General features: G+C 38.0%; 1 protein-coding gene across 2 annotated transcripts in view; it reads left to right on the forward strand.

Moving 5' to 3' along the window:
* efna5b (ephrin-A5b) overlaps positions 1–25,267 on the forward strand; it is a 177,729-nt gene extending 152,462 nt beyond the window's left edge. Inside the window, exons 3-5 of one of the 2 annotated variants that reach the window (XM_047380183.1) lie at positions 12,560–12,625; positions 12,987–13,064; positions 19,286–25,267. In XM_047380183.1, coding sequence (XP_047236139.1) covers positions 12,560–12,625; positions 12,987–13,064; positions 19,286–19,410 — 269 coding nt within the window. In that variant the 3' untranslated portion in view covers positions 19,411–25,267. The remainder of the gene's footprint in view (positions 1–12,559; positions 12,626–12,986; positions 13,065–19,285) is intronic. The other variant, XM_047380184.1, reaches the window with a different exon arrangement.
* Positions 25,268–26,746: the final 1,479 nt, after the last annotated feature.

Here is a 26,746-nt window from a genome sequence, read left to right on the forward strand (position 1 = left end):
GTTAGACATTAAATATCATGGTTTAAAGTTAGAGTTTGTCATTGAATCTGAGCAGATTGGTGGGCATGTTTCAATGAATTGTTTGAGCTGGGTTCCATAAACACTATACCTAATCACATTAACTTACTATTGGAGATGAACTGATTAGAATTTTCTGAATAATTTCTCTGTGTATTCCCCAAAGAGTTTAAATCCTTACCTTAAGTGAGCTGCAATAAGGCAGACTTTTCCTAATCGAACATATTTCATGACAGACAGACAGAAGATAAAAGCTCAAAAGGATAAAACAAAGAACATTTGCTCTTCTCTGTTTGGCCTTCTTGTTGTCTGCTGAAAGTCTCACTCTGTTGCAGCCTTGAATAAATAAGACATGTCTTGACATGTCCAGAAATCAATTCCCTTTCAAATAGCTTATTGGACCTATCCTGCTTCCTTTAAATTCATTTTTAAATATCTTTTTCACCTGAAAATAGCTGACATGTAGCTTCCTTCCTTCAGTCACATCTTCCAGATCAGAGAGTGTTCTTACCATAACCTAAAATCACTTATGAATGGAGCACCCTTGCTGCACCCCATTCAGCCCTATTGTTATTTGTTATAATTTAGCTAATTTTCATACTGAACAGCTAAGTTTATATCAACTGTATGTGCTATATTATTGTCAATATACAGGGGTTGGACAATGAAACTGAAACACCTGTCATTTCAGTGTGGGAGGTTTCATGGCTAAATTGGACCAGCCTGGTAGCCAGTCTTCATTGATTGCACATTGCACCAATAAGAGCAGAGAGTTAAGGTTCAATTAGCAGGGTAAGAGCACAGTTTTGCTCAAAATATTGAAATGCACACAACATTATGCGTGACACACTAGAGTTCAAAAGAGGACAAATTGTTGGCGCACGTCTTGCTGGCGCATCTGTGACCAAGACAGCAAGTCTTTGTGATGTATCAAGAGCCACGGTATCCAGGGTAATGTCAGCATACCACCAAGAAGGACGAACCACATCCAACAGGATTAACTGTGGACGCAAGAGGAAGCTGTGTGAAAGGGATGTTCAGGTGCTAACCCGGATTGTATCCAAAAAACATAAAACCACAACTGCCTAACTCACGGCAGAATTAAATGTGCAACTCAACTCTCCTGTTTCCACCAGAACTGTCCGTCGGGAGCTCCACAGGGTCAATATACACGGCCAGGCTGCTATAGCCAAACCTTTGGTCACTCATGCCAATGCCAAACGTCGGCTTCAATGGTGCGAGGAGCGCAAATCTTGTGCTGTGGACAATGTGAAACATGCATTGTTCTCTGATGAGTCCACCTTTACTCTTTTCCCCACATCTGGGAGAGTTACGGTGTGGAGAAGCCCCAAAGAAGCGTACCACCCAGACTGTTGCATGCCCAGAGTGAAGCATGGGGGTGGATCAGTGATGGTTTGGGCTGCCATATCATGGCATTCCCTTGGTCCAATACCTGTGCTAGATGGGCGCGTCACTGCCAAGGACTCCCGAACCATTCTTGAGGACCATGTGCATCCAATGGTTCAAACATTGTATCCTGAAGGTGGTGACGTGTATCAGGATGACAATGCACCAATACACACAGCAAGACTGGTGAAATATTGGTTTGATGAACATGAAAGTGAAGTTGAACATCTCCCATGGCCTGCACAGTCACCAGATCTAAATATTATTGAGCCACTTTGGGATGTTTTGGAGGAGCGAGTCAGGAAATGTTTTTCTCCACCAGTATCACGTAGTGACCTGGCCACTATCCTGCAAGAGGAATGGCTTAAAATCCCTCTGACCACTGTGCAGGACTTGTATATGTCATTCCCAAGATGAATTGATGCTGTATTGGCCGTAAAAGGAGGCCCTACACCATACTAATAAATTATTGTGGTCTAAAACCAGGTGTTTCAGTTTCATTGTCCAACCCCTGTATGTAATTTAGGATCAGTTTGGCACCAAAATTACAAATAACAAAGAGCTTATGTAACTCAACAAAAGTAATTTAATCAGAACATAAACTCAAAACATATCTTATGATTTACTTTATGTCACATTTTGTGTTTGTTTAAACAGAGTTTAAGTGAATATTTGACAAGAAAGTTCTGGAATCAGTGATTGAAAAGCGATTTCAGGCCTTTATAAATTTGAAGCCTTAAATTGTTAATGCATGTGGATTTTGTTTTTGTCAAATCATGTCCTCTTCATTCTGTTTTCACTCACCATTTTGGGCTCAAAGTCCATTAAGAATGTGTGCATGCAATGATTACAGAATGTGGAAAGAATGTGTGCTTTTTTCCTTAAATTATTCTTGGCTGGCTTTTAGATGCCAACATCAGAGCTCATGTGCTATTCAAAGGCTGAACTGAAGCTGATATCTTCATCCCCATTGATTTATGTTCTTCTGCTACCAGTTATATTAGTTTTGTCATATGATATATGGTAAGGCATCTGAACAGGATGTTTTATATTGAAAACTGACCAGATTGTCAATGATGTTCCTGTCTTGCTGAATACAGGTCCATCTCAAAATATTAGCATATTGTGATAAAGTTCATTATTTTCCATAATGTCATGATGAAAATTTAACATTCATATATTTTAGATTCATTGCACACTAACTGAAATATTTCAGGTCTTTTATTGTCTTAATACGGATGATTTTGGCATACAGCTCATGAAAACCCAAAATTCCTATCTCACAAAATTAGCATATAATTAAAAGGGTCTCTAAACGAGCTATGAATCTAATCATCTGAATCAACGAGTTAACTCTAAACACCTGCAAAAGATTCCTGAGGCCTTTAAAACTCCCAGCCTGGTTCATCACTCAAAACCCCAATCATGGGTAAGACTGCCGACCTGACTGCTGTCCAGAAGGCCACTATTGACACCCTCAAGCAAGAGGGTAAGACACAGAAAGAAATTTCTGAACGAATAGGCTGTTCCCAGAGTGCTGTATCAAGGCACCTCAGTGGGAAGTCTGTGGGAAGGAAAAAGTGTGGCAGAAAACGCTGCACAACGAGAAGAGGTGACCGGACCCTGAGGAAGATTGTGGAGAAGGGCCGATTCCAGACCTTGGGGGACCTGCGGAAGCAGTGGACTGAGTCTGGAGTAGAAACATCCAGAGCCACCGTGCACAGGCGTGTGCAGGAAATGGGCTACCGGTGCCGCATTCCCCAGACCTGGGCTACAGAGAAGCAGCACTGGACTGTTGCTCAGTGGGCCAAAGTACTTTTTTCAGATGAAAGCAAATTCTGCATGTCATTCAGAAATCAAGGTGCCAGAGTCTGGAGGAAGACTGGGGAGAAGGAAATGCCAAAATGCCAGAAATCCAGTGTCAAGTACCCACAGTCAGTGATGGTCTGGGGTGCCTTGTCAGCTGTTGGTGTTGGTCCACTGTGTTTTATCAAGGGCAGGGTCAATGCAGCTAGCTATCAGGAGATTTTGTAGCACTTCATGCTTCCATCTGCTGAAAAGCTTTATGGAGATGAAGATTTCATTTTTCAGCACGACCTGGCACCTGCTCACAGTGCCAAAACCACTGGTAAATGGTTTACTGACCATGGTATCACTGTGCTCAATTGGCCTGCCAACTCTCCTGACCTGAACCCCATAGAGAATCTGTGGGATATTGTGAAGAGAACGTTGAGAGACTCAAGACCCAACACTCTGGATGAGCTAAAGGCCGCTATCGAAGCATCCTGGGCCTCCATAAGACCTCAGCAGTGCCACAGGCTGATTGCCTCCATGCCACGCCGCATTGAAGCCAAAGGATTCCCGACCAAGTATTGAGTGCATAACTGTACATGATTATTTGAAGGTTGACGTTTTTTGTATTAAAAACACTTTTCTTTTATTGGTCGGATGAAATATGCTAATTTTGTGAGATAGGAATTTTGGGTTTTCATGAGCTGTATGCCAAAATCATCCGTATTAAGACAATAAAAGACCTGAAATATTTCAGTTAGTGTGCAATGAATCTAAAATATATGAATGTTAAATTTTCATCATTACATTATAGAAAATAATGAACTTTATCACAATATGCTAATTTTTTGAGAAGGACCTGTATATGGCTTGCACAGTCTTGAGACTACGCCTCCCAAATCATGGATAAAAAGTCTAAAACTAGTCTAAGTTACAATTTTCTGAATGTACCAAAGGCCAACTTTATTCTTTTAATGCTTAACACAGAAGCCTTGTTTTGTGTCTGGTATGAAATTTTGTTGTTACAAGAGACAGCAAATGGGTTTTCTTCATGAAATTTCAGTTGCAATAAAGCTTGGCTTGAGCTGTGATTGAAACAATCCTCTGCCTAAGCTGCACTGAGCCCACCTGTTTGTTCTCCTATAATTGGATTCTGGTTCATTCCGTCTGCCTTAATGCTGATGCATAATGCAGTGGACCGAATGAAGTGGCCACTACTAATCAGTGGACAAGGCATGGAGGAGTAGCCAGACCACCCCCCTTATGCATCCACCTTTCATTTTGGGACATCTTATCATGCCATTCGTCCTTCACAGCAACCACTTGCGTCTAAGCTGTGGCCAGAAATTTTAAAGTTGTGAAATATCAAGGTAGACTGAAGAGCAGGTGTTGAAGTTGATACCTATAAGAACAATAATATGTCCCTTAGTACCCTGTCACTCTAAAATACAGAGGTATCTTTGTGAATGGTCTCTGCTTGGATGTAGCATAACATATGGCAAAATCTAGAAACACCATTCAAATTATGTCTTCAAGCTTTAGTGCTGTGAGTGTTCACACATTACTATTAAAATTGGTAGCAAAGGCAACACCCAACTGTGTGTGAGAGCAGCTGTAAAACAGGGTTTTACTCTTGTAAAACAAAGACTTACGAAAACTAAATAAATCTGTTTGTATTGCCTCGAGAATCTTTATATCCCATCACACATATTACATAGCCATCTTGCGTTTCAGTGGTGTAAGAGTACACCTTGTCTTAGGTAAATGCCCAAGCAATGCCATTCCATGCATTTGACACTGTAGCCTACATAATTTAATCACCAGCTATGCCAGGGTGCCACAGATGTTTTGGACCTGTTGAAACATTCTGCAGCATGAGTACTGCAGCTCTCACACAACATGTATATGTCGCATGTGTGCCATTGGTGCAGCATTAGCAAAACTGACTTTTTTTTATTATTGGAGCAGTGACCCAATAATAACATTCCTTAATTAAATGCAACACTATGCAAGCACTCTATTGGCGCTAATAACTATTCAGTCACCTTGGGATGCCGGATACTTGGGACTGAAAGTCAATCTGATGGTATGACCTATCTTCTGATTAATTTAGGTAACAATTACCTGATCATTTTGGGGCACGAATAGAGCAAATTTTATTCCAAGATGGTCAGTTGATCCTTCAATATGAGGAAGAAAATTACAGCATAATAGTGATGTCACAACAAAAGTAAGTCACTACATCCTGACACAGTGTAACTGAATTTCACACTCTTCATCCACATACACATTGTTGTGACTATGAATCTGAATATATTATTTAATATTTACTTTAATTTTTTACTTTAATATTTACTTTAATATTTTATCAAATAATATTTCAGTCTGTTAAGGGTTGTCCTGTGAATACCAGCCCAGTAAGGCGGTGGTATTTGGACAAAATCAAAAAGGGTGAGCCAAGCTCTGACATTATTGAACAGCAAAACTCTGCACACACATGGAATAAATTCACAATTTCTTAAAATACAAAAATTTATTAACAAAAATAAGTTAACTCAAAGTCAAACATATTTCAATCAACAAACTCTTTACTATGCTAAAACGATCAAACTAACTACCAAGCAGAATTAAAGAATAAGGAAGACTATGGGCTATGTACAATATAAACAAGTGGATTAAAGATGGTTGAAATCATGACCGAAAAAGTGATGAAACATTACCATGCAATGTTTATGTTTGAGAACCAAGGATTATCTTGAAGAATCTGGAAGTGAAGTTAAGTTAGTCTTGGAACCAACTTAGGCAGAAATCAGTACACCTTTAGACAACCATTCACAATGCAAGATCAAATAAAATATTTTAATAACATAATGTTTTAGAGAATGATCTGCTGAATAAAACCAACCTTCTGGAGGACTAATTCTCAACGGTGTCTCATTAGCTGCCTTTATTTATTAAAATAATATTTAAAGAAATATTATTAAGGAAATGATAAAATATTTAAGGAAATATTTAGGAAAAGAGCCAAATCTTTCTGGAGAAATGGGGCTTAATGGTGTTTAGTTATCAAGTTTAGTAAAATAATGTTGGGAAATATTATTTACTGGATTGAAAACTAACAATCTTTCTGGGTAGATGAGCTTTAGTAGCTAGCACGTGTTCTTAGCTGTTAGCAGTTAAAGCTAACAAAAGAAGCTGATAACTTAGCACCAGAATCAAACACACACCTTTAAAGTACCATTAATAAAAGGGTTAAAATGCAAAAGTTATGATCAATCTTCTGTGTTTAAAATCACCCTTTAAATAAAGTTTGTCTTAATTGTAAAAACACACAAACACAAAACACAAAACTAAGCACGTGTGCTGCAGATAGCCTGCTAGCACTAAGATAGCAGAGTTTCACAAACAAAACCACACTTCATAAAATGAAAAACATTTAGATCATTTCATCCTAAATTACTTCTCTCTGCCCAAACCCCTAACCTCGTATGAACCGTGCTGAGGAGAAGTTGTGCGGGCAACGACGAAGTTTGAAGAAACTCTGTGAACAAAAGGTTAGCTACAGCTAACCTCTGTAGCTGTGGCTGGGCGGTTCGTTTTGTCGGCCGGCCAAACTGCACAGTTGCTGCGGTCCCTGTTATCCTCCTTTCAGACTGGGAAACTGCTTCACTCGGCACCATAGAGACAGCGTCTCTGCTGGGAAACTCTCTGGAAACAAAGTTTGATCTGTAGGTCTCAGAGAGAAAGTCAAGCAAGGCTTGTACATTAATTATCCCGTTCATGAATGAATCCACCAGATACACAAACAGTAATTCATTCGTACTTAACTCAGTGCATATGATCGATGATCGTATGACACTCTTCGATTCAGTTTGAAGAGTTTATGTCTGTTTGCCAGCAAAGAGACATTAGTGTGCTGTGTCTCTCTGTCTGGACCCCTTGGAGGAACCCGCGTAGAAGAGATCAATTCCTTGGAAAGGGGGTGCTTTTATACAGACAGTGGCATCATGGGAAGTAACCCTTTCCCTGGCTGTGCCGGAAGTAAGTTAATGCAATTGATTTTAATAGTTCCAGAAAAGTCTATACCGGACTTCATGTTGTAACCATGGCTGTGGTCCCAACAACATCCACTTTTCAAACCTGCACTGCATCACAAGTGACATTCTTAATTCAAAGATGTGACAGGACTTAATGTTATACAAAAAGTTGTCAGTCAGTCAGTCATTTTCTACCGCTTATTCCATAGTGGGTTGCGGGGGAGCTGGTGCCTATCTCCAGCAGTCTATGGCCGAGAGGCAGGGTACACCCTGAACAGGACAAAAATTAGTTTTGTTTTCAAAATTAAACCTAGATTTAAACCTAGATAAAGCAATTTTTGATTTGCCAGGCTGCATGACAGTGCGAAAAGAGTGTGACTGGAACTTAATTTCCAAAGAGCTGCCAACATTTCTAAATCCAGCTTGGTCCATAATAGACAGTGGATAAAAGTTCAAAATGATAAAACAAATGACCTTTACTCCATTCAGCCTTTCTGTTATCTAATGAAAGTCTTGCTCTCTCACTCTCTGTTGCAGCCTTGAATGAATCAGTGACATGTCTAGAAATCAGTGTCCTTTTAAGTGGCTTTATACACCTTTTCTGCTTCCTCTGTTTTTAATTTTAAGCATCTCATTCAAACTGTAAATAACCAAGTTAGAGACTTCTTCAATCAGTAGTAACTTCAACATAAAACAGTGTTATTACCGTAACCTAGTATCACTATGTATGGGGGTTCATTAATCGAACGTTTTTTGCATATTTTTAATATCAGACCAGCTAGTCACCAGTCAGGACCAATTAAGCTGAAAATCGGCTGACTGCAGTTAACAGATTTTTGTGCCTTTAAGGTGAGGAAGCCTGAGAATATAGTTATTAATTTTGACATTCTGTATTTATATTGTGTTTGCAACAAACCAATCACCTAAAGATAAAAACCTGAGTAAAGGTCCATCACTGAGGCATTCGACACTGATCACTTCTCTCAATGGTTTCCTCGTATGTCGGAAAATTCTCAGAGTGCCATAGCTAAATTTTTGAACTTCATAACAGCTTCAGCAAGCTGCTGGCCATGGAAGGGACTCCCACATGCTCTCTGCCTATTGTCATCACACTCATACTTCTCTCATGATCAGCTGCCTTTGCTAAGTGGTTAGTGTCAATGGGTGTGACTCAACTCTGCCCACAATGATGATGCAAATACAACATATGGAGATGATGTGTATGTGTGTGTGCTAGGCACCCTATGGGCACTCACTGAAAAGAGGAAAGTAAAGAAGTGGGGCACTATGAAGAGTGACATAAATTGCGTAGGTGCTGTTGTGTGTGACTCACTGGGTGAGCGACGGTCGCCAAGGTTCATTAGCGTGTCATCAGCTGCCTCCACGCAAAATAATAAGGACCACTTTCCCTCTGTCACTTCTGCAGCTCGTTTCCTTCCCCACTCGCATCTGTTGCAGACGAACCGAGGTGTGACAAACAGCATCTGATCTCAGGTGACCTCCCTTGTGCGGTGACATGTCTTGAAAAGAAGGATAACGGCTGATGAAGTGACAAAATTGAAATGACGACAGTGAGGTCATGAAGTGCACGGGGCAGAGAGGGAGCTGGATGAGTTGCACAAAAGGCAAATACAAATGCAGGGGATTTGAAGAGAAGGTGGATATCATAGTAGTTTGATATATAGTCTTGTGTTGCTGAAACTGAGGAACTCTTCTCTGACCTTTTCCATATTTGCTAATCAATAGTTTTCTCATTGCAAACATTTAATTGCTACAGAGAAATTTTTTTTATCATTGTCTCACCACAAAACAGAAGATTAAATAATCAACTCAAACAAAAATATGAAACATTTTGTTGAGACGATGATCAGTAATATAAAGCAATTGGGTATGTATCACAGATATAAGTTGATGATGCTTTTCAGCTCAGTAAATTCTCTGTTTTGGTTGTTTATAAAGATCTTTTTTTTCCAAGCAGAGCAATCTTTCTCTCTATGGCATCTGAAAAGTATCCGTTGCAGAAACATTATGGTTAGTGCATCGTGTTGGCATCCTTTTAACAAAATTTGCAAATCGAATAAACACCTGCTGATGTTAAATTGGATCAGCAGAAAGGACTCACTGCTAGAGACATCCTACATCTGATGCAATTATCCTTCAGCAAGCCTGTGTATTGTATTTTAAAACCTAAACAGTTCTGAAATACACAGTTTGCATTCCGTTTTCAAAAGTATTTTATTTCCCAGCTTCTTATCTTCATGGCAAATAAACCACATGAACTTTATCACTGCTTTCTGTTTTTTTTTTTTTTTTTACTGATTTTTAATTTCGAATATTCTTCTCAACCCACACATAGAAACATAAATTTAAGTGGGTCCAGTTCTGAGCAGGATTAAGGTACTATTTTTTGTAAATTAAATATGATAAAACAAAACTGTCTTCTGCCTTAGAAAAAAATATAGCCCCTTGCAAAACTATTTATACCCCTTCAACCTTTTCATATTTTGTCATGTATCAATGTAATTGGGTTTTATGTAATCGAACAACACAATCTAATGCATTGATTGTAAAGTGGTACATACACAATACATGGTTTTCAAATTGCTTCACAAATACTGTTTGATTAATTTTCCAAAAATGTAAAATATGATACAACCCCAATTCTACCAAGGCGTGGCTGCCTATTTACAGTGACAGGCTGGGCAAGGAAAGTGTTAGTCAAGTATCCAAGAAGTCTATGGCAAATCTGGAGGAGCTGCAGAGATCCACAGCTCATGTGAAAGTACCTGTTGATAGGACAACTATTAGTCATCCAGTCTGCAGATCTGGTCTTCATAGGTGAGCGGCAAAAAGAAATTCATTGTTGAAAGAAAGCCATGAAAAGTGTCATTTATAGTTTGCTAAAAGCCTTGTGGAGGATGTAGCAAACATTGGAAAGAAGATGCTCTGGAAAGATGAAACCACAGTTTGGTTTTTGGTATACATGTAAAATCATATGAGTGGCTAAAAATCAACACTTAACATCATGAACACAAACATGGTAGTGGCTGCATCATGACTGTGGGAATGTCTTTTTTCAGTCGAGGCAGGACAGCTGGTCAGAGTTGATAAGAAAATGGATATAGCTAAATACATTGCAATTTTGGAAGAAAACCTGTAAGAGACTGCAAAGACTTGAGACTATGGTGGAGGGTCAAATTCATGCAGGACAACAATCCTAAACATACAGCCAGATCTGTGGTTTAGATAGCCTTACCACAGACTGTCCACAGACAATTTGTGGTAAGGCTTGATTGTTAATATTTGGAGATGCTCTCCATCCAATCTCACTGAGCCTGAGATATTTTGCAAAGAAGAATGGGCAAAAATGTAATTCTCCAGATGAACAAAGTTGATAGAGGAATACCACAAACGACTTGAAGCTTTCATTTCAGCAACACTCTTAGAAAGTATTAATTTAGGGGGATGAATAAAAATGTCATTCCCCTTTCACAGTTATGCGCTGATTTGTGTTGCTCATTCATATAAAATTCCACTAACATTTACAAAAAAAAGTTTAAGTGTTGTGAATATTTTTAAGGCACTGTCAGACAAAAGCTCCTAAGAGAAAACTTATGTCTCTAAATTGTAGCATTTGGAAATGTCTGGTAAGAAAAAGAAGTTGCAGCTAAAGGAGACACTGGAACAAACAACAAGTGGATAACATTAATGCATCACAACAGTGGGAAGGACCTACACTTTTCTCAACTCGATATGAGGTCCTGACCCAAGATAGAATCCTATAATTTCAAGATGGTGTACACTGCAGAAGTCACCCACCATGTTCTGACTTATGTTTGACCCCTGTCTTGGTCTTGCAGGAGACGGCACCTGCTGCCCCACCAACCACAACACCATTAGTGGTCAGCCACTCGTATTCTCACACATGTATAAGACATGGGATATTTTTAGTGGATTACATACAATCCCTATGGTAACTAACATTCAGAAGATTCACACCGTGTTGGCCAATTCATTTCCTGACATCAACCACAAACTATCCACAAGTGCAGCCCATATATCCTCCTTGTGTAACTCTTGAGTCACGTAAAAATGTGTTGAGGTTCTTATGGAGTGAAATAAGTCAGTTTACACTGCCTTGCTAAAGGGTTAAATATTTTCACATTTTGCCTCCTTAAAGCCACAAACTTCAGTGTGTTTTCTCAAAATATTATACAATAACCCAATATAAAGTAATGCATAATTGCGAAGTGAAATGAACATCATACATGTTTTTAAATATTTTTTTAAAATCGGAAATGTATGACACACATCTGTACTCTGTCCTATTAACTCTACCTATAAAAAAAATCGATTGTATCCAAATGCCTTCAGAGGTCACCTTTTCAGAATAAATCTATCTGTTCTATGAAAGCCTCAGAGGTTTGTTAGAAAACAAACAGCATCATGAAGACCAAGGAACACAGCAGACCAGTCAAGGGAAAAGTTGTGGTAAAGCTTAAAGAAGAGTTAGGTTATAAAACAATACCCCAGCATTTAGAGTATGAGGCACAAATGCAAACCTACTAAGAAATCCTCATCCATCTAAACTGACAGATTGCACAAGGAAAGGATTAATCTGAGAAGCAGCAAAGAGGACAATGGTAACTGTAGAGGAGCTGCAGAGATTCACAGCTCAGATGAAGGAATCTGAAGATTGGACAGCTGTTAATCATGCAAAGCATGATTTTTATTTTTATTTACAGGTTACAGGTTGTTATTGAAGAAGCCCTGTGTACAGCTTTCCATGAGTCATGTAGGAAACACACAACAAAGATGTGGAAGAAGGTGCTGTGAGACTAAAATTAAATTTATTTACCTGAATGAGAAAGCTGTATGTGGCAGAAAACGTACCTTGCACATCATTCTGAAAACACCATCTCCACTTTAGTACACAATAGATATGAGTAATCTTAAATAGGAAACCTCATCTGCAAGTAAAGCTCTCTGCTTTTTCCTCTAGTTTCCTGCACATCTGTAAATACTTTCCAGCTATAATTCCACAAGAACCCATGCCTAACCCCATTTAATCCTCTTACCAGTCCACATTAAATATCTCAAAAAGTTAATGTGTCCCAAATGACACTATATTAGTCCTAACTGCTGTGTGTTAGATCAGATATGTATTGCCAAGCATTTTTCATATAGCAAATCTTCAATTGAAGGGATGTTGTGTCAATAATGGCTGCAGTACAGGCTGCTCAGTGAACATGCTGGTAACCTAAAAATATCAACATGTTTACCTGTCTCTTTTGTAATTCTTTCAGCCTCCACCGTGGCCCCAAACGGGAGGAAAACATGCCTGAAGCTAAAGGTTTTCGTCCGACCATCAAGTAAGTATTTTCAATACTACACAGGGCTTTGTAACAAAGCTTGCCGAGGTACACTTTTGGACTGAAGTTCTAAACAAATTAGGGCTCAAATGTATGGTTTCCTCACCTTCATGTTGAACTACTTAGTCATTGTCCAAAATGATCCTTTCTCACACACCTGCCTTCCAAGAAAAGGAGTTTATTCTTTTAAAAACATGAAAAAAATGCTAGATTATCAGATCAACTGAAATCCTCTGAATGTTGCCATTAGCTTTGTTGCTCTGAGCGTTTTGGCTAAAGTGGAGGTGGGGGGTACAAATGTCACTAACATATTTGTTGCATACCTGTAATGATTTCTCATTCTCCCTATTTTCTGTTATAGACAGCTGTGTGAAAACTATAAGCACACATGACCGTGTTTTTGATGTAGATGAGAGAGTAGACAGTACGTTACCAAGAGGTTAGTATGGCTTTCTGCTTCTTTGGTCTTATTCACTGTGACTTCATGCATGTGTCTCTTGTTTATTACCCCTTTTCTGTGGCACTACATCGCATGTTTATGAAGTCTATCCATTCTTCCACATTGATGTTTAAAGGTTTCTCCAAAACAGATTTTTTTTTTACTTGAAAAGTAGAAATACAGTATGTAACTTCTTTTTTATGTAAAGACAGACAATTTTTCAAACTTTAGCAGTATATTACAGGATGCTAGCAACAAAGTACATAAAGACTGAATTTAATACTGGTCCTCACTAAGTTGTCTGGATTGTCTGATAACACAATACTGGCTCAGCTTTTCAGTTTTATCAATGTCCAAAAGAGCCAAAATAAATACTTACCTTTTTTTTTAACACCAAATTTAAAATATAATTGAACATAAATACATAATATGAAATTTATAACTTAAAATAATTTTTTGCTAAAATCATGCATAATTGTTTTAGTATTTATGTAATTGTTTGAAATGCACAATAAAATAATGTAAAAAATTTGACATTAAAAATGACCCACATCTGATGAAAAAACACAATAAAAACAAAACTCATAATGTGGTGCAGGACTTGACATAAACAATAAAATAAAAATAACAATTAAATGAATACTCAAACAATGTGACTGTCATCACAAAATCAGTCCAGTTTGCCCAATGGTTATAGACACATTTAAGCAATGATTTGACATGTATCTATTTATTTAATTATTGGTTTCGGAGCTCCATACGGAAGTTCCACAACCCAGTAAAAAAAAAAAAAGAAATCAATTGTTTTAAGTATACACCTATTTAAAAATGTAATTCATAAATCTATCTATCTATCTATCTATCTATCTATCTATCTATCTATCTATCTATCTATCTATCTATCTATCTATCTATCTATCTATCTATCTATCTATCTATCTATCTATCTATCTATCTATCTATCTATCTATCTATCTATCTATCTATCTATCTATCTATCTATCTATCTATCTATCTATCTATCTATCTATCTATCTATCTATCTATCTATCTATCTATCTATCTATCTATCTATCTATCTTCATGTGTATTTATGAAACATCATATCTAATAATAAAATAAAATAATTATTTTATTGTCACATTCTGCTCCATATTATCAATTTATTTTAGCTTATACAAGTGTGTAGGCTGGCTTATTCCATTCTAGTCTGAAAAGGTCTACATCTACAGGGTAACCAATAAGAGGTTGAGTTTTTCTTCATGGGCTTAGTTAATAAATAATGAAATAATAGTATATGAATTTAGCATGCAATCACTTAAAAGTATGAATTTTACATTTTATCATTTACATAATCATGGGTGCATGTATTTGTTACATGTATTTATTGCCAATGTTATTTTATATATGGTCTCCATAAATAATTTCCAAATAATTTATCTATTTAATATTTAATTTGTGCCACTCTTGACACTTTATAACTTTTAGAACTCCGTAGCCTTTGTATGACCACAGAGACCATGGGTTGTAGTTTTGTGCCAAGTCATAACTCTGAGTAAAAATAGATCCAAAGAAAGACATTAAAAAACATTCAGAAAGCCTTGAGAAGGGTTGCTAAAGACCACTTTAAGAGACAGGAAAGCACAGTTGTGTACATCGTGTACTGACAAGTACTGAATATGTATATATAAAATACTTACCTACTCCTACATCTCAAAAAATTTAAATATTGTGAAAAAGTTCAATATTTTTCATTTCAGAAAGTGAAACTTATATATTATATAGATTAATTACACATACAGTGAACAATTCAAAGCCTTTTTTTGTTATGTTGACAATTATTGCTTATAAAAATTCAGTGTTTTTAAAAATTTGAATACTGTGAAAATATTATATATTGGAAACTCATTGTGTCACAACCTGATCGGCTAATTAACTCAACACACCTGCAAAGGTTTCCCGAGCCTCTTAGTGGTCTCTCAGTCTTGGTCAGTAGGTTACACAATCATGGGGAAGACTGCTGACTGGACAGATGTTCAGAAAACACTTATTGACACCCTTCACAAGGAGCGTAAGCCAAGAAAGATAATTGCTAAAGAAGTTGTTTGTTCACAAAGTGTTGTGTCAAGTATATTCATAGAAAGCTGAGTGGAAAGAAAAAATGTGGTAAGGTGTACTAGCAATAGAGACAACCACAGCCTTGAGAAGATTGTCAAGCAAAATCCATTGATGAATTTGGGGTGGCTTCATAATGAGTGGACCGAGGCTGGAATCAGTGCACCAAGAGCCACTATGCACAGACAAGTCCTATCCTGAACCAGTGACGTCAGAAGCATCTTACCTGCCCTAAGGAGAAAAAGAGCTAAGTCTTCTTTTTAGATTAAATTAAAGTTTGCATTTCTTTTGGAATTAAAAGCCCTGAAGTCTGGAGGTCCAGTGTGAAGTTTCCACAATCTGCCATTTGTCACCGGTCCTGTTCACAACTTTTATGGACAGGGTTTCTAGATGCAGCCAAGGGCCGGAGGGGGTCTGGTTTGGGGACCAGTGGATTTCGTCTCTTCGTTTTGCAGATGACGTGGTCCTGCTGCCCCCCTCTAGCCAAGGCCTACAGCATGCACTGGGACACTTCGCAGCCGAGTGTGAAGCGGCTGGGATGAAGATCAGCTCCTCCAAGTCCGAGGCCATGGTTCTCGACCGGAAAAGGGTGGCTTGTCCTTTTCAGGTTGGAAGGGAGTTCCTGCCTCAAGTGGAGGAGTTCAAGTATATCGGGGTCTTGTTCATGAGTGTGGGAAGAATGGAGCGGGAGATCGACAGACGGATTGATGCAGCTGCTGCAGTAAAGGGGGCACTGTGCCAGTCCGCTGTGGTGAAGAGAGAGCTGAGCCGAAAAGCGAAGCTCTCGATTTACCGTCGGTCTGCGTTCCTACCCTCACCTATGGCCATGAACTTTGGGTCATGACCAAAAGAACGAGATCCTGGATACAAGCAGCTGAAATGAGCTTCCTCCCTTAGAGATAGGGTGAGGAGCTCGGCCATCCGGGAGGGGCTCGGAGTAGAGCCGCTGCTCCTCCACATCGAGAGGAGCCAGTTGAGTTGGCTCGGGCATCTATACTGGATGCCTCCTGGACACCTTCCTCGGGAGGTGTTCCAGGCACGTCCCACCAGAAGGAGGCCCAGAGGACGGCCCAGGACACGCTGGAGGGACTATATCTCTGGGCTGGCCTGGGAATGCCTTGGGCTCCCCCCAGAGGAGCTGGAGGAGGTGAATGGGGAGAGGGACGTCTGGGCTTCTCTGCTGAGTCTGCTGCCCCCACGACCCGGTCCCTGATAAAGCGGAAGACGACGGGTATGAGTACGAATATTCAGAGACACTGATTTAGGGGTTTTCATAATCTGTAAGTCATAAGAAAGAAATGTTCTAATGTATATTATGAGTTTCACTTTCTGAAATGAGTGATAAAATATAATGGACTTTTTCACGATATTCAAATTTTTTTAGATGTACCCGTAAATGAAAAGCATTAGATCCTTATTAATATAAAAACTATATAACTATATATATATAAAAATCAGAGTTTTGCCTGCTATCATTAGTCTTTAGTTTGAAATTCCACATACAATATGTCAATTCAGTACTGTAATTAATATGGTTGGGGTTAAAAAACAAAAATCATTACCTGATCTGTATGTGCATAGTATAGGTATACATTCAAACAGTCTGCTTAAGTCTGCATTGACTTGCTGTTTGGCTTTGCAACTCAGCATTGATTATTTGTTGTGCTCAGAATGCACAACATGTTATGTGTTTTACATGAGCCCAAGTCAGTCACCGGGGAGGAACACTCTCCACCAGCCACAGGCCTTCTTTTCATTCTCAGCAACCATTTACTCTAAGGCCTGTACCAACACAAAAAGAGATCACTGTAAAAATATAATACAAAGTGTAGACATATAAGAAAAGGTAAAGGAAAGTCAAAACTCAATATAAAAAAACTTGGCAACATTTTCACTAACTTAACTTAAGGTATTGTAACTTTTTTTAAACTTTTATTTGCATTTATTTCTAATTATGGTTCAGAATATATCTTTCTGATAAAACAAAATACATGATCGTTAAGGAGGGCATTATAAGACATTTACACTTTTAGTATAAAGGTATTGGAAGGTTTAAAGGATGTCATTTATGATTTCTTATTAAAGATGATTGCTCTTATTTAGATTAATCTATTGATATGAAACCTAATATTATCATTTCTTTTTCATCAAGTGTGACAACTTGAAATTTCAGAAGTTCTAAAAGTCAAACAATCTATAGTGTGGAATAAGTGAAGCTAACAAAAATATACATTTTAATCTACGAAGGATAATAAAGGTCTAAATGCATAGACAGGTTTGTTGCCTGCCTTAATTTATGCATGCTTGTCAATTTCACTATCCTGTTTGGATCCTTTAAAAGCTGCCTCTAATCAACAGAAGCTAGCTTGTTTTTTTCTTTTTGCTTATTTCTCTTTCAAAATCTCCAAAGCAGTAGAATTTATACATGCACCCCTCTGCTGCTGTTAATCTGTCCATCCAGTCCTTACAACTCCTCTTACATACACACATTTGTGTGGTTATGTAAACGTCTGATTGTCTGGTCCATCTATCTGTCCTTGTGCTGTGCATGGTTGAGCTCCTTTCCCACAGTGAAGCAGGCACATGGCTGCACACAGATACTGATGTCACTGCCGGACAGACACAGGCGGCCGCTCACCTGGGAGATGAAACATTATACAGCAACTGAAGTTCCAATGGCAACTCAGACTTCATGACATGAATATGAAAATTGTTGCAAAACCAGTACTTTTTGAAAATAGATTAATCTCAAATTAGACTCTCATGGAATTCTTTGTAGTTATAAAGTGAAAGTCACAAGGATTACACACAGAAGGATACCTTTAAAGTCTTTATTTATGTTACTTTTACATTAGCTTACAGCTAATGAAAACATAATATATAATATATATATATATATATATATATATAATTCAGTTTCTCAAAAAATTATACAACGTTACACAAGATGAAACAAATTTTTATACAGAAATGTTATGGCCTACAAGATTTCAGAGAAGGCTGCTGATTTGACAACTGTGAAGCAAACAGTGAGTGACACTCTCCACAAGGAGGAAAAGTCATAAAAATAAAAGGGATATATCTGGGCATATTAATGGAAAGTTGGATGCCCGGAAAAGGTGTGGTAGAAAAAGGTCCACAAGCAACAGAGATAACTGAAACCCAGATATCTAGGACATGCGGTAAAACTGTTATATTTTTTTGCAGTAAGCTGCTGGAGGTCTGTTTTTTTTTACAGCAATGGTTTCCAGAGCCATGTCATCTGCTGTGTTTTCTTAAGTCCAGACGCAGCACACCCATCTACCAGGAAATTTTAAAGCACTTCACGCTTCCCTTCTGCTGACAAGCATTATGAAGATGCTGATTTCAGTTTTTAGCAGGACTTGGCACCTGCCTACAATGCCAAAAGTACTAATACCTAGTTTAATTACCATAGTATCAGTGTGCTTTTTTGGCCAGGAAACTCATCAGACCTAAACCCTGACAAGGGTCTACAGGGTATTGTCAAGAGAAAGATTAGAGACATGAAACCCAGTACTGCAAACGAGCTAATGTCTGCAGTACAAACCTGGCTTAGGTTGCAAATCAAAGCAACCTGGGCTTCCTCAACACCTATTCAAACCCATAAAAACTGTGTAAGAAAAATCTGCACAAGCAAAAGGGAGAGCCGTTGATTTAGGAGGATTTTGAAGCTAAGACCATTCACCTCACCACCACAGCCACCTCCTCACAACACTGCTTTGATGCTGTAATTATTCTGTGCATATTATTGTATAGTACATGGATATATTCCTTAGTACATCAACATTTCTGTTTTAAAAAAAAATCTTGTTTTTTGGTCTTTTGTACCACTTTATTTTTTTTCAAAACTGAATAAATTAGCTGTAAGCCAAAATCATCATAATTAATATGAAGAAATGCTTGAATTATATTATTGTGTCTCCTATAAATATATTTCAAATAGTGAGTAGTTCGATTACTGAGATGTGCCTGCAAATATGCAAAGTCTTAAAATTACATTATTTAATATTTTACTTTGTTTCATGATCATAACAGAACAGCCTGTACTATACATTCATGTTGTACCTTTTTTCTCTGTCTTCTAGATGAAACTAGTCATGAAACGGCTGCCCCTTCGCGAAGTGAAACGAACGCCGCGCAACGTCTGCAGAAGACACGTTTTCTGCTTGCTTCGCTGCTGGCCACCCTAGTGGGACTCTTCACTTTATAGCGCCTCCCTCTGTGCTGGAGTTCATTTACACCTAGCGTGGCCTGACTCTACCCAAGGCTGCAGGGTAGTGGGTGGGATTTTGGTGGATTGCATTTTTTTAATTGGGCATACAAAGCAGGCTTCTCCAGAAAAAAATATATCCTTTATTTTTTTTCAGAAGAAAAAGTGGTCTTTCTCCTGTCAGTTAAAAAAGTTGATGTTAGAAGTGGGAGAAAGAGTTCCCCCTCTGAAACTTTCAACTAAGATGCCAAATCCCATTTTTTTGACACTTAGTGATTCTTATTTTCCCATTACATTTAACATCACTCTACATCATATTTATATCATTGCAGAACTGATGTTTACCTATGAAAAATAATTACATATAGTTTATAGTTCATACACACAGACTGCATCACACACCATTACAACATTGCAAAAGCACATACAAAAACATCACCCAATAGCCGTAGAGTTACTTCAGTGTTAGACAATTGTCGTATACGCAGTGGAACATTGTAGATTCTAGGTCTTAGAAATGATTGTACATACAACAAACAGAAGTAAAAAATTTCCCCGAGACCTCTCAAGAAACCTTCTAGAAATTAGCTTCAGCAGAGTTTTTTTATTGGAAACTCTGGCTTAACCCAGAGATAGACGTAGATCACTAGAATTTCAGTGTTTAACGTAGGCAGAATTTTGAAATATGTAAAATATCTGACATGCATCTCAACAAACTGATCTACAATCTCTTGATTTTAAAGATGGTGGTCTGTTTCTCCTGACCACGATGAGTTGTTGATTGTTCTGGATGAAGGACTGACTGAAAATCCTTTTCAAATCAGCAGGCGACTCCCTCTTTGTGGCAAACCCAATAAAATGGCCAATAAACCATTTCTGAAAGGGTTCTATTCACTCAGATTTACAAAGCCAAAACTAAATTGAAACTTTCTCTCCAGACTCTTCGTTAACTGCTGTTAAAATCGAGAATCAATACCTTTTGAAACTTGATAACACAATTTCACGGCAGCAGTCACAGCCATTTGTGCAATGTTTACTGAGCTGGGCCGCAATTGTTTTCTCTGTTCCAGTTGAGCATTAGTCAATATTGACACTCCCATAAACATTTGCATCCAAAGCTATTTATTCCCTGGCTATTGATTGTTAAAAACGGTTCACAGCTTAAACTGGGTGGTGTTTTTTTTTTTTTTTTTTGTTAAACAATCAAGTTATTTGACTCATCAAACATTCTTTTTAACTATGCAGACAGTTTTGTTTTTAGATCAGATTAAACAATGGCAGATGTTTGAAGGGTGCTTAAAAAGATTTCTCACCTCACAGTGCCACACTTTGTTATTTGTATTCTTTAACATAATCATAGCTCAGTTAAATACCTGTTAGAAGCTTATCACTTTTAGATTTTTGCAGCAGTTGGTGAAGCATTATCAGGATTTATACATTACTCCAGTTAGTGGAGATCGCTTGGTGTAAACAGAAAAAAAAAACATCCACTGCTTTCAAGGCAGGTTGGTGCAGTCTGTTTATGTTTGCGCTTAAATTTAAAGTAATTCATTGATCCTGCGATAATCAGCTTCCTTTCACAAAAAGACAGAGTTTGCATAATGAGGTTTTTTTTAAAGAAACATTTTTCACTTCCTTGAAAAAGTTACGAACTTATCCCTAAAGAGGTAGGTCAGGATTTTTTAAATTATGGGTTCTGGTAAAAGATTATAATCAGATAATATCTTTCATACAGTAGAGAACTCTTTGGGTGTCTACATTGTGTATAAATCGAGATCAATTGGACCCAGGGACTGAAGCTAATGGCTAGTCAGAAAGGGTTTTTTCACCAAAGTGGTTCAAGGGTTTAACAATGCTGATGCTACTGCCAGTTCCTAACTGGTTTTTAACTGGTTCAGTTTTCCACAAGCAATGACTCAGAGCTACACCATTTCACCAATATAATTGTCTAATCCAGGAAATGTCCACGCCTTTTTGTGAAGGATCACAACACAGAGAACCAGTTTACCTACACAATATGTATCTAATTATTCCTGCAAATAGGTGCCTTAATATCACCATCTTAATTTATTAATGCTGTTTTAAACAACAGAAACAAGCAGTGTCTGAAACAGGGAGTTTGTATCTTTCTACTGCTATTCCAACGTTTTGGTAATGTTGAAGTGCCGTGTTTTATCTTAAATTAGACAGATTGGAAATTAAACTAACTGCAAAGTTTGAAACATTTTTGCAACATTTTGATTGGTTATGAGCTTCTATAGGCCCACCCTCAGCTCTAGATGAAAACAGTTCTAACCTGTTGTCCAGCTCAAAGTGGATAAGCAAGTTTATCTGTGCCAGAGGAAGAGCATGCAGCAGTGGGCGCAGAGATAAATGGTGATGAAGGTGCACTGCTATCCAATAAACCGGTTCGGTGTAAAAACCCTAAGAGGGGCCATAACCAAATTGGATTTATTAAAAAAATAGCACCAAACGCGTCACAGCGGTTTATGTGTACAATGTTTTATGAGCCTGTCATGTTTACATTGGACAATAATTTACAAAGAAGCTGATTATTATTCATAATTCAATTCAATTCAGTTTATTTATATAGCGCCAATTCACAACACATGTTGTCTCAAGGCACTTCACAAAAGTCAGGTACATACATTCTAATTAATCCTAATCATTGAACAGTGCAGTCAGATTCAGTTATTTATACAAATTGGATAAAACGTTTTTCTGTCTAAGGAAACCCAGTAGATTGCATCCAGTCAGTGACTTGCAGCATTCACTCCTCTCGAGAAATAAGAGAAATAGACGCAATAGACGATCCCCTTCCTGTGTGAAACACATTTAGAACATATAAACATTTTCCAGGCGGAGTTACTACCTGATAGGAAGGTAATGCATTGTAAAAACCTATAAAAATAGCATCAACTAAAACTGCTATAATATTTTGACTTTTTACACCACTGTACTTTTATATTAGACAGTTACTATGACCGGAAATACTTATTTCATTAATAATCATTGTCTTCTGTTTGCATATCTGCCTAGTGCAAAGGTTACAGTGGTTTAAACTGCTGTGATGTTTTTGAGGCTAAAGTTTTTTTAATTTTATATTTTAGAAGCGCACTTTGGTCTTGGCCCTTCTTGGACGAGCCATTAGTCATCCTCTGGATTGAGCTAATGTGGATTTATGCTAAATAAAGACATGATCAGCACTTATAACTTTTTAACAAAACTACACATCCTGAACTTGAACTATGCCGTTACCTCTACTGAATCTAACGTCATTTTAGAGTAGCAAGCTGGAGGCGAATTAGTATACGGCTTGGAGTGACTGGAAGAATGGAAGAAATAGAGCAAATCAGGGGTACAGGAGCAATTGTGTGCCCAGCTTCTGCCCCTACTGTTACTGGTTTAAGTGACTCCTTAACGAAGTTCAAAATGATAGGCACACGGACCCCATGTTGAAGCAAGGGGAGTTATTTCTGGTATTAAAAATAGATGGTGGGAGGCTTGGCAGGGGGGTCTCGGGAGTGTAGATTTTCACTGTGGGGGATTTTAAAGCACCAACGACCTTGTAGTTTGAGAGAGCCAGTAAGTGAAGGAGATGGAAAAGAATTAAATGGAGAGATGCTCACACACATAAATACACACAGGTTTAGACATAAAAGATAGCTGACAGAATTGTGATTAGTGCCTAACAAAACAGTTTTGAACAAAAACAGCTAAAATCAATTCAACACTACAGGACAACAAAACCTGTTGAATTCAATGAAAAACATACTGTCTAGCACCATTCAGCCTCAGAGGCACGCACTGTTTTGGGTTTGCTTTTTAAAATTTTTGTTTTGTCTGTCTTTTTTCTCCACTTTTTAATATATTTTTTCATTTCATTTCATTTCTGAAAAACAACCTTTGCCTTCAACCATTTGTTTCTTTATATACTGCAGTAACAACGCTATTACAGCAGAATAGCAGCTCAGCTACGAGAGGTAATATGAGACGAGGCCATTTAATGAGGTACTAATTTTCAGAATATCACCACAGTAATATGAGCACTGCGTAAGATTCAACATGGACGCTTGTCAGCAGACTATAATCAAAAAACAGCTTCAATTGTAATCTCTTGTGATTATCAACACTAATTGTCTTTTTTTCTATCATTATCATGATTTATTCTGCACACAACCTTAACCTGGGAAAAGAGAATCAACTTATATACTGGATACTGTGTATCCTGAGGTAGACAACCATACAACATGTAGTGGTAGGTTAGTATCTGTTTTGTACCTTTCTGGAGGACAAATGAAGAAAAAAAAAGCGATAATCCATTGTTAAAACTGTATAATTATTATTATTGTTATGATGATAATGATTATTATAATTATTATTATTAGGAAAACTTCTCGATGTATATAGTGTTTGATATTAAAGTATTAATTTGGTTCTTATGTCTTTTCTAAAAACAAGCAGATACCGTATTATCTCTGGGTTTTGCGGAGTGTGTACTGTTCTCAAACAATGCATTGTGTGTGCTTTAATCCTCAATGCCTAAAGAGACTCTTGAGTTCAAACAAAAGGGGTAAACCTGTGGGAGCTGCACACAACAGTGTGCAGTATAGGCTGGAACATTAGCTAACAAGAGCCTGACCTATTACATGTTTTAAATCAGCCATCATCTCTTCATGGAAGGATCCTGCCTAAGAAAAGAAGCATTTGGGACTTGATAGATGGCCTATTTGTACTTTTTTTTTTGTCTTCAGGGTTTGAAAGCATTTTTTGAGTGGATTGTTGGCTTTTCAGTGGAAGAATATCACCTGTTTCATTATGTGGCATGCGCATGAACTTGATAACATGTATAAAAAAATCAAAGGTTTTTAATATTTTTTTTTTTTTTTGGCTGTTTTTTTTTTTTTCATTCTGATGTATTAGATTTATTGATCACTTTCATGTTGTGTGTTTTTGCATCCCCCATTCAAGTGCTGTCAGACTGTGTACTCACACATGACAAATGTACATACCACAAGCCATTGTTGGGAGATTTAGAGGTGGGATTTAGGGGATTGGGGCTTCATTTTGTAGTTCAAAAGCAACTTTTACTTTTATTTTTCTAAAACTGACATTCTGTGAAGGCATCCATGGTGTTCATCTTCAACATTTTCATTTTTCCCTTTACTCCCAGTAGGAAGAGTTTGTGATTGGATACATCGGTGTAGACATTTTCAGTGTGAGACTTTAAGTTTGAACTTTTGTGTGTCTCCTTTTCTGTCGCTGAAGGAAAAGCAAAGCAGTGACTCTGTTTGGCAGCGAATACCGTTCCCATGCCTTAGCCCCTCAGCCTCTAACCCATCTGTTTTCAAGACACTCTTTGCCATTGTGCTTGTATACAGAGCAGCTGCTGGCTTCATGGAGAGTACATAGGGCCCTTCAGTTTTCTCTCTCTTTTTAACAACCTCTAAATCACTTTTTCTTACTGTAGATGATGGTTGTAGGCACAGTTCAAGGATTAGAGCACCCCACCTACCAAATCCTGAACTGGATTGTTGGAGGGGTGAAGTCTATCATTGATCCTTGCTCTGTGCGCAGGGTAAAGCTTCTCAGCTCTCCTCTTGCTGATGACAACACTTGTTCGTTTTATGTCCTGCCTCTGTTCTTCTTGTGCTCGTATAACCCCCAGCTGCTGTCCTTCCTCCCTCACCTTTCAACCTCACTCCTGCTTTTCCGTCAGTGGGGAATATTTCCAAACTGCTCTTTTACAGTATATAAAATGATAAGAAAATTTGACAGGAAAATGATCTGTATTTGTATATACATGTGTCTGAGCAACTATGAGTACTACAATAAAACATTGCTTTGATGATTGTAATACTGTGTCCCAATTCCTTATTTTATGTGCAAAATCCAGGTTGCAGTCTTTCTTTATTAAACGCAGAAAGAATCTTTTTTTCTGCTTTTAACATTCCCCCCCCCCCTGCAATTAATCTACAATGGAGCTTACTGTGAATACAAACAACTACACCGCCCTGTTAGAATATGGAAGCAAATCGTTACCATATTTCAAATGAAAAAGCATTTTCAGAAATGCTTTTTCATTTTAAGAGTGTGGCTGCATTGTTTGACTCATAAATGAAATTAGTTATCAATAATCCTATTTGCATTTTAATTTTCTTCTTCAAGACTGCTCATTCTTTCACTTAATTAAAATGAAAAAGACATTTGAGATTTATTTTTCAAAATGTTCCCCAGCAAATAGATACCAAAATTCAATTTGAAATGTAAAATTTGAAAATGAAAAAGCTTTTCCAGAAATGCTTTTTCATTTTAAGAATGTGGCTGCATTATTTGACCCATAAATAAAATTAGTAATCAATCATCCTATTTGCATTTTCTTCTTCACGACTGCACATTTTATGCCATAATCAAAAAGAAAACAAAGCAGACATTGCTTTTTCGTTTTCGTGGTCTGCCCGTAAAGTACTGCCCAGAACTCGAAAACGAAAAAGCATTCCGAGCGGCGCCCGCAGCAGAGTGACGTCAGCAGCCGCTCTTCCTCAGCTCCCTCCTGACCGAGCTACCCATCTTGTTCGGTAGGGGGCGCTGTGCACATCTGCATTGCATTACATTGCAAACGTGCCGAGAAATTGATTGAATTGCAGCAGAGCCGAGCTCAATTTGTGGCAGTGGCAGGCAGAACTGGTAGTTCCGGTGGCAGCCTTATGGCCTGGGACATCCAGCATGTTTTTAAGCATTTATTTATAATTTTCTGTGAGTGACAATTCAGAATAGCTGCTCTATAATAAACCGGCAGTTTGTGCAATAAATCTTCGTCATCCTTTCAACACGTCACACATACACATAGTGCTATTTATTTTCCATGTCAAGTAAATACAATCACCTTATGTTATGGGTCTAAAGCTGTTTATTAAATAATAATCAATAATGAAATCATTATGTAAAGGTAACAGCGCCGAGCTCAATTTGCGGCAGTGGCAGGCAGAACTGGTAGTTCCGGTGGCAGGTGGCAGGGGATTCCGCGAGGATGCCAGAAGGTGCCAGACCGGCCGTAAAACTTGCCAATGCGGTTGCCGCTGTTTTTATGGAAGCTAATGCTGATTATCGGCAAATGGGTTGTCATTATTGTTAATAGTGTCTGTGGAGCTGCCACTGGAAGTGATGCCAATGCTGAAAATAGCACTATGTGTATGTGTGACGTGTTGAAAGGATGACGAAGATTTATTGCACAAACAGCCGGTTTATTATAGAGCAGCTATTCTGAATTGTCACTCACAGAAAATTATAAATAAATGCTTAAAAACATGCTGGATGTCCCAGGCCATAAGGCTGC

The sequence above is a fragment of the Girardinichthys multiradiatus genome, chromosome 12, assembly GCF_021462225.1.
Source record: "Girardinichthys multiradiatus isolate DD_20200921_A chromosome 12, DD_fGirMul_XY1, whole genome shotgun sequence".
Classification (NCBI taxonomy): Eukaryota; Metazoa; Chordata; class Actinopteri; order Cyprinodontiformes; family Goodeidae; genus Girardinichthys; species Girardinichthys multiradiatus.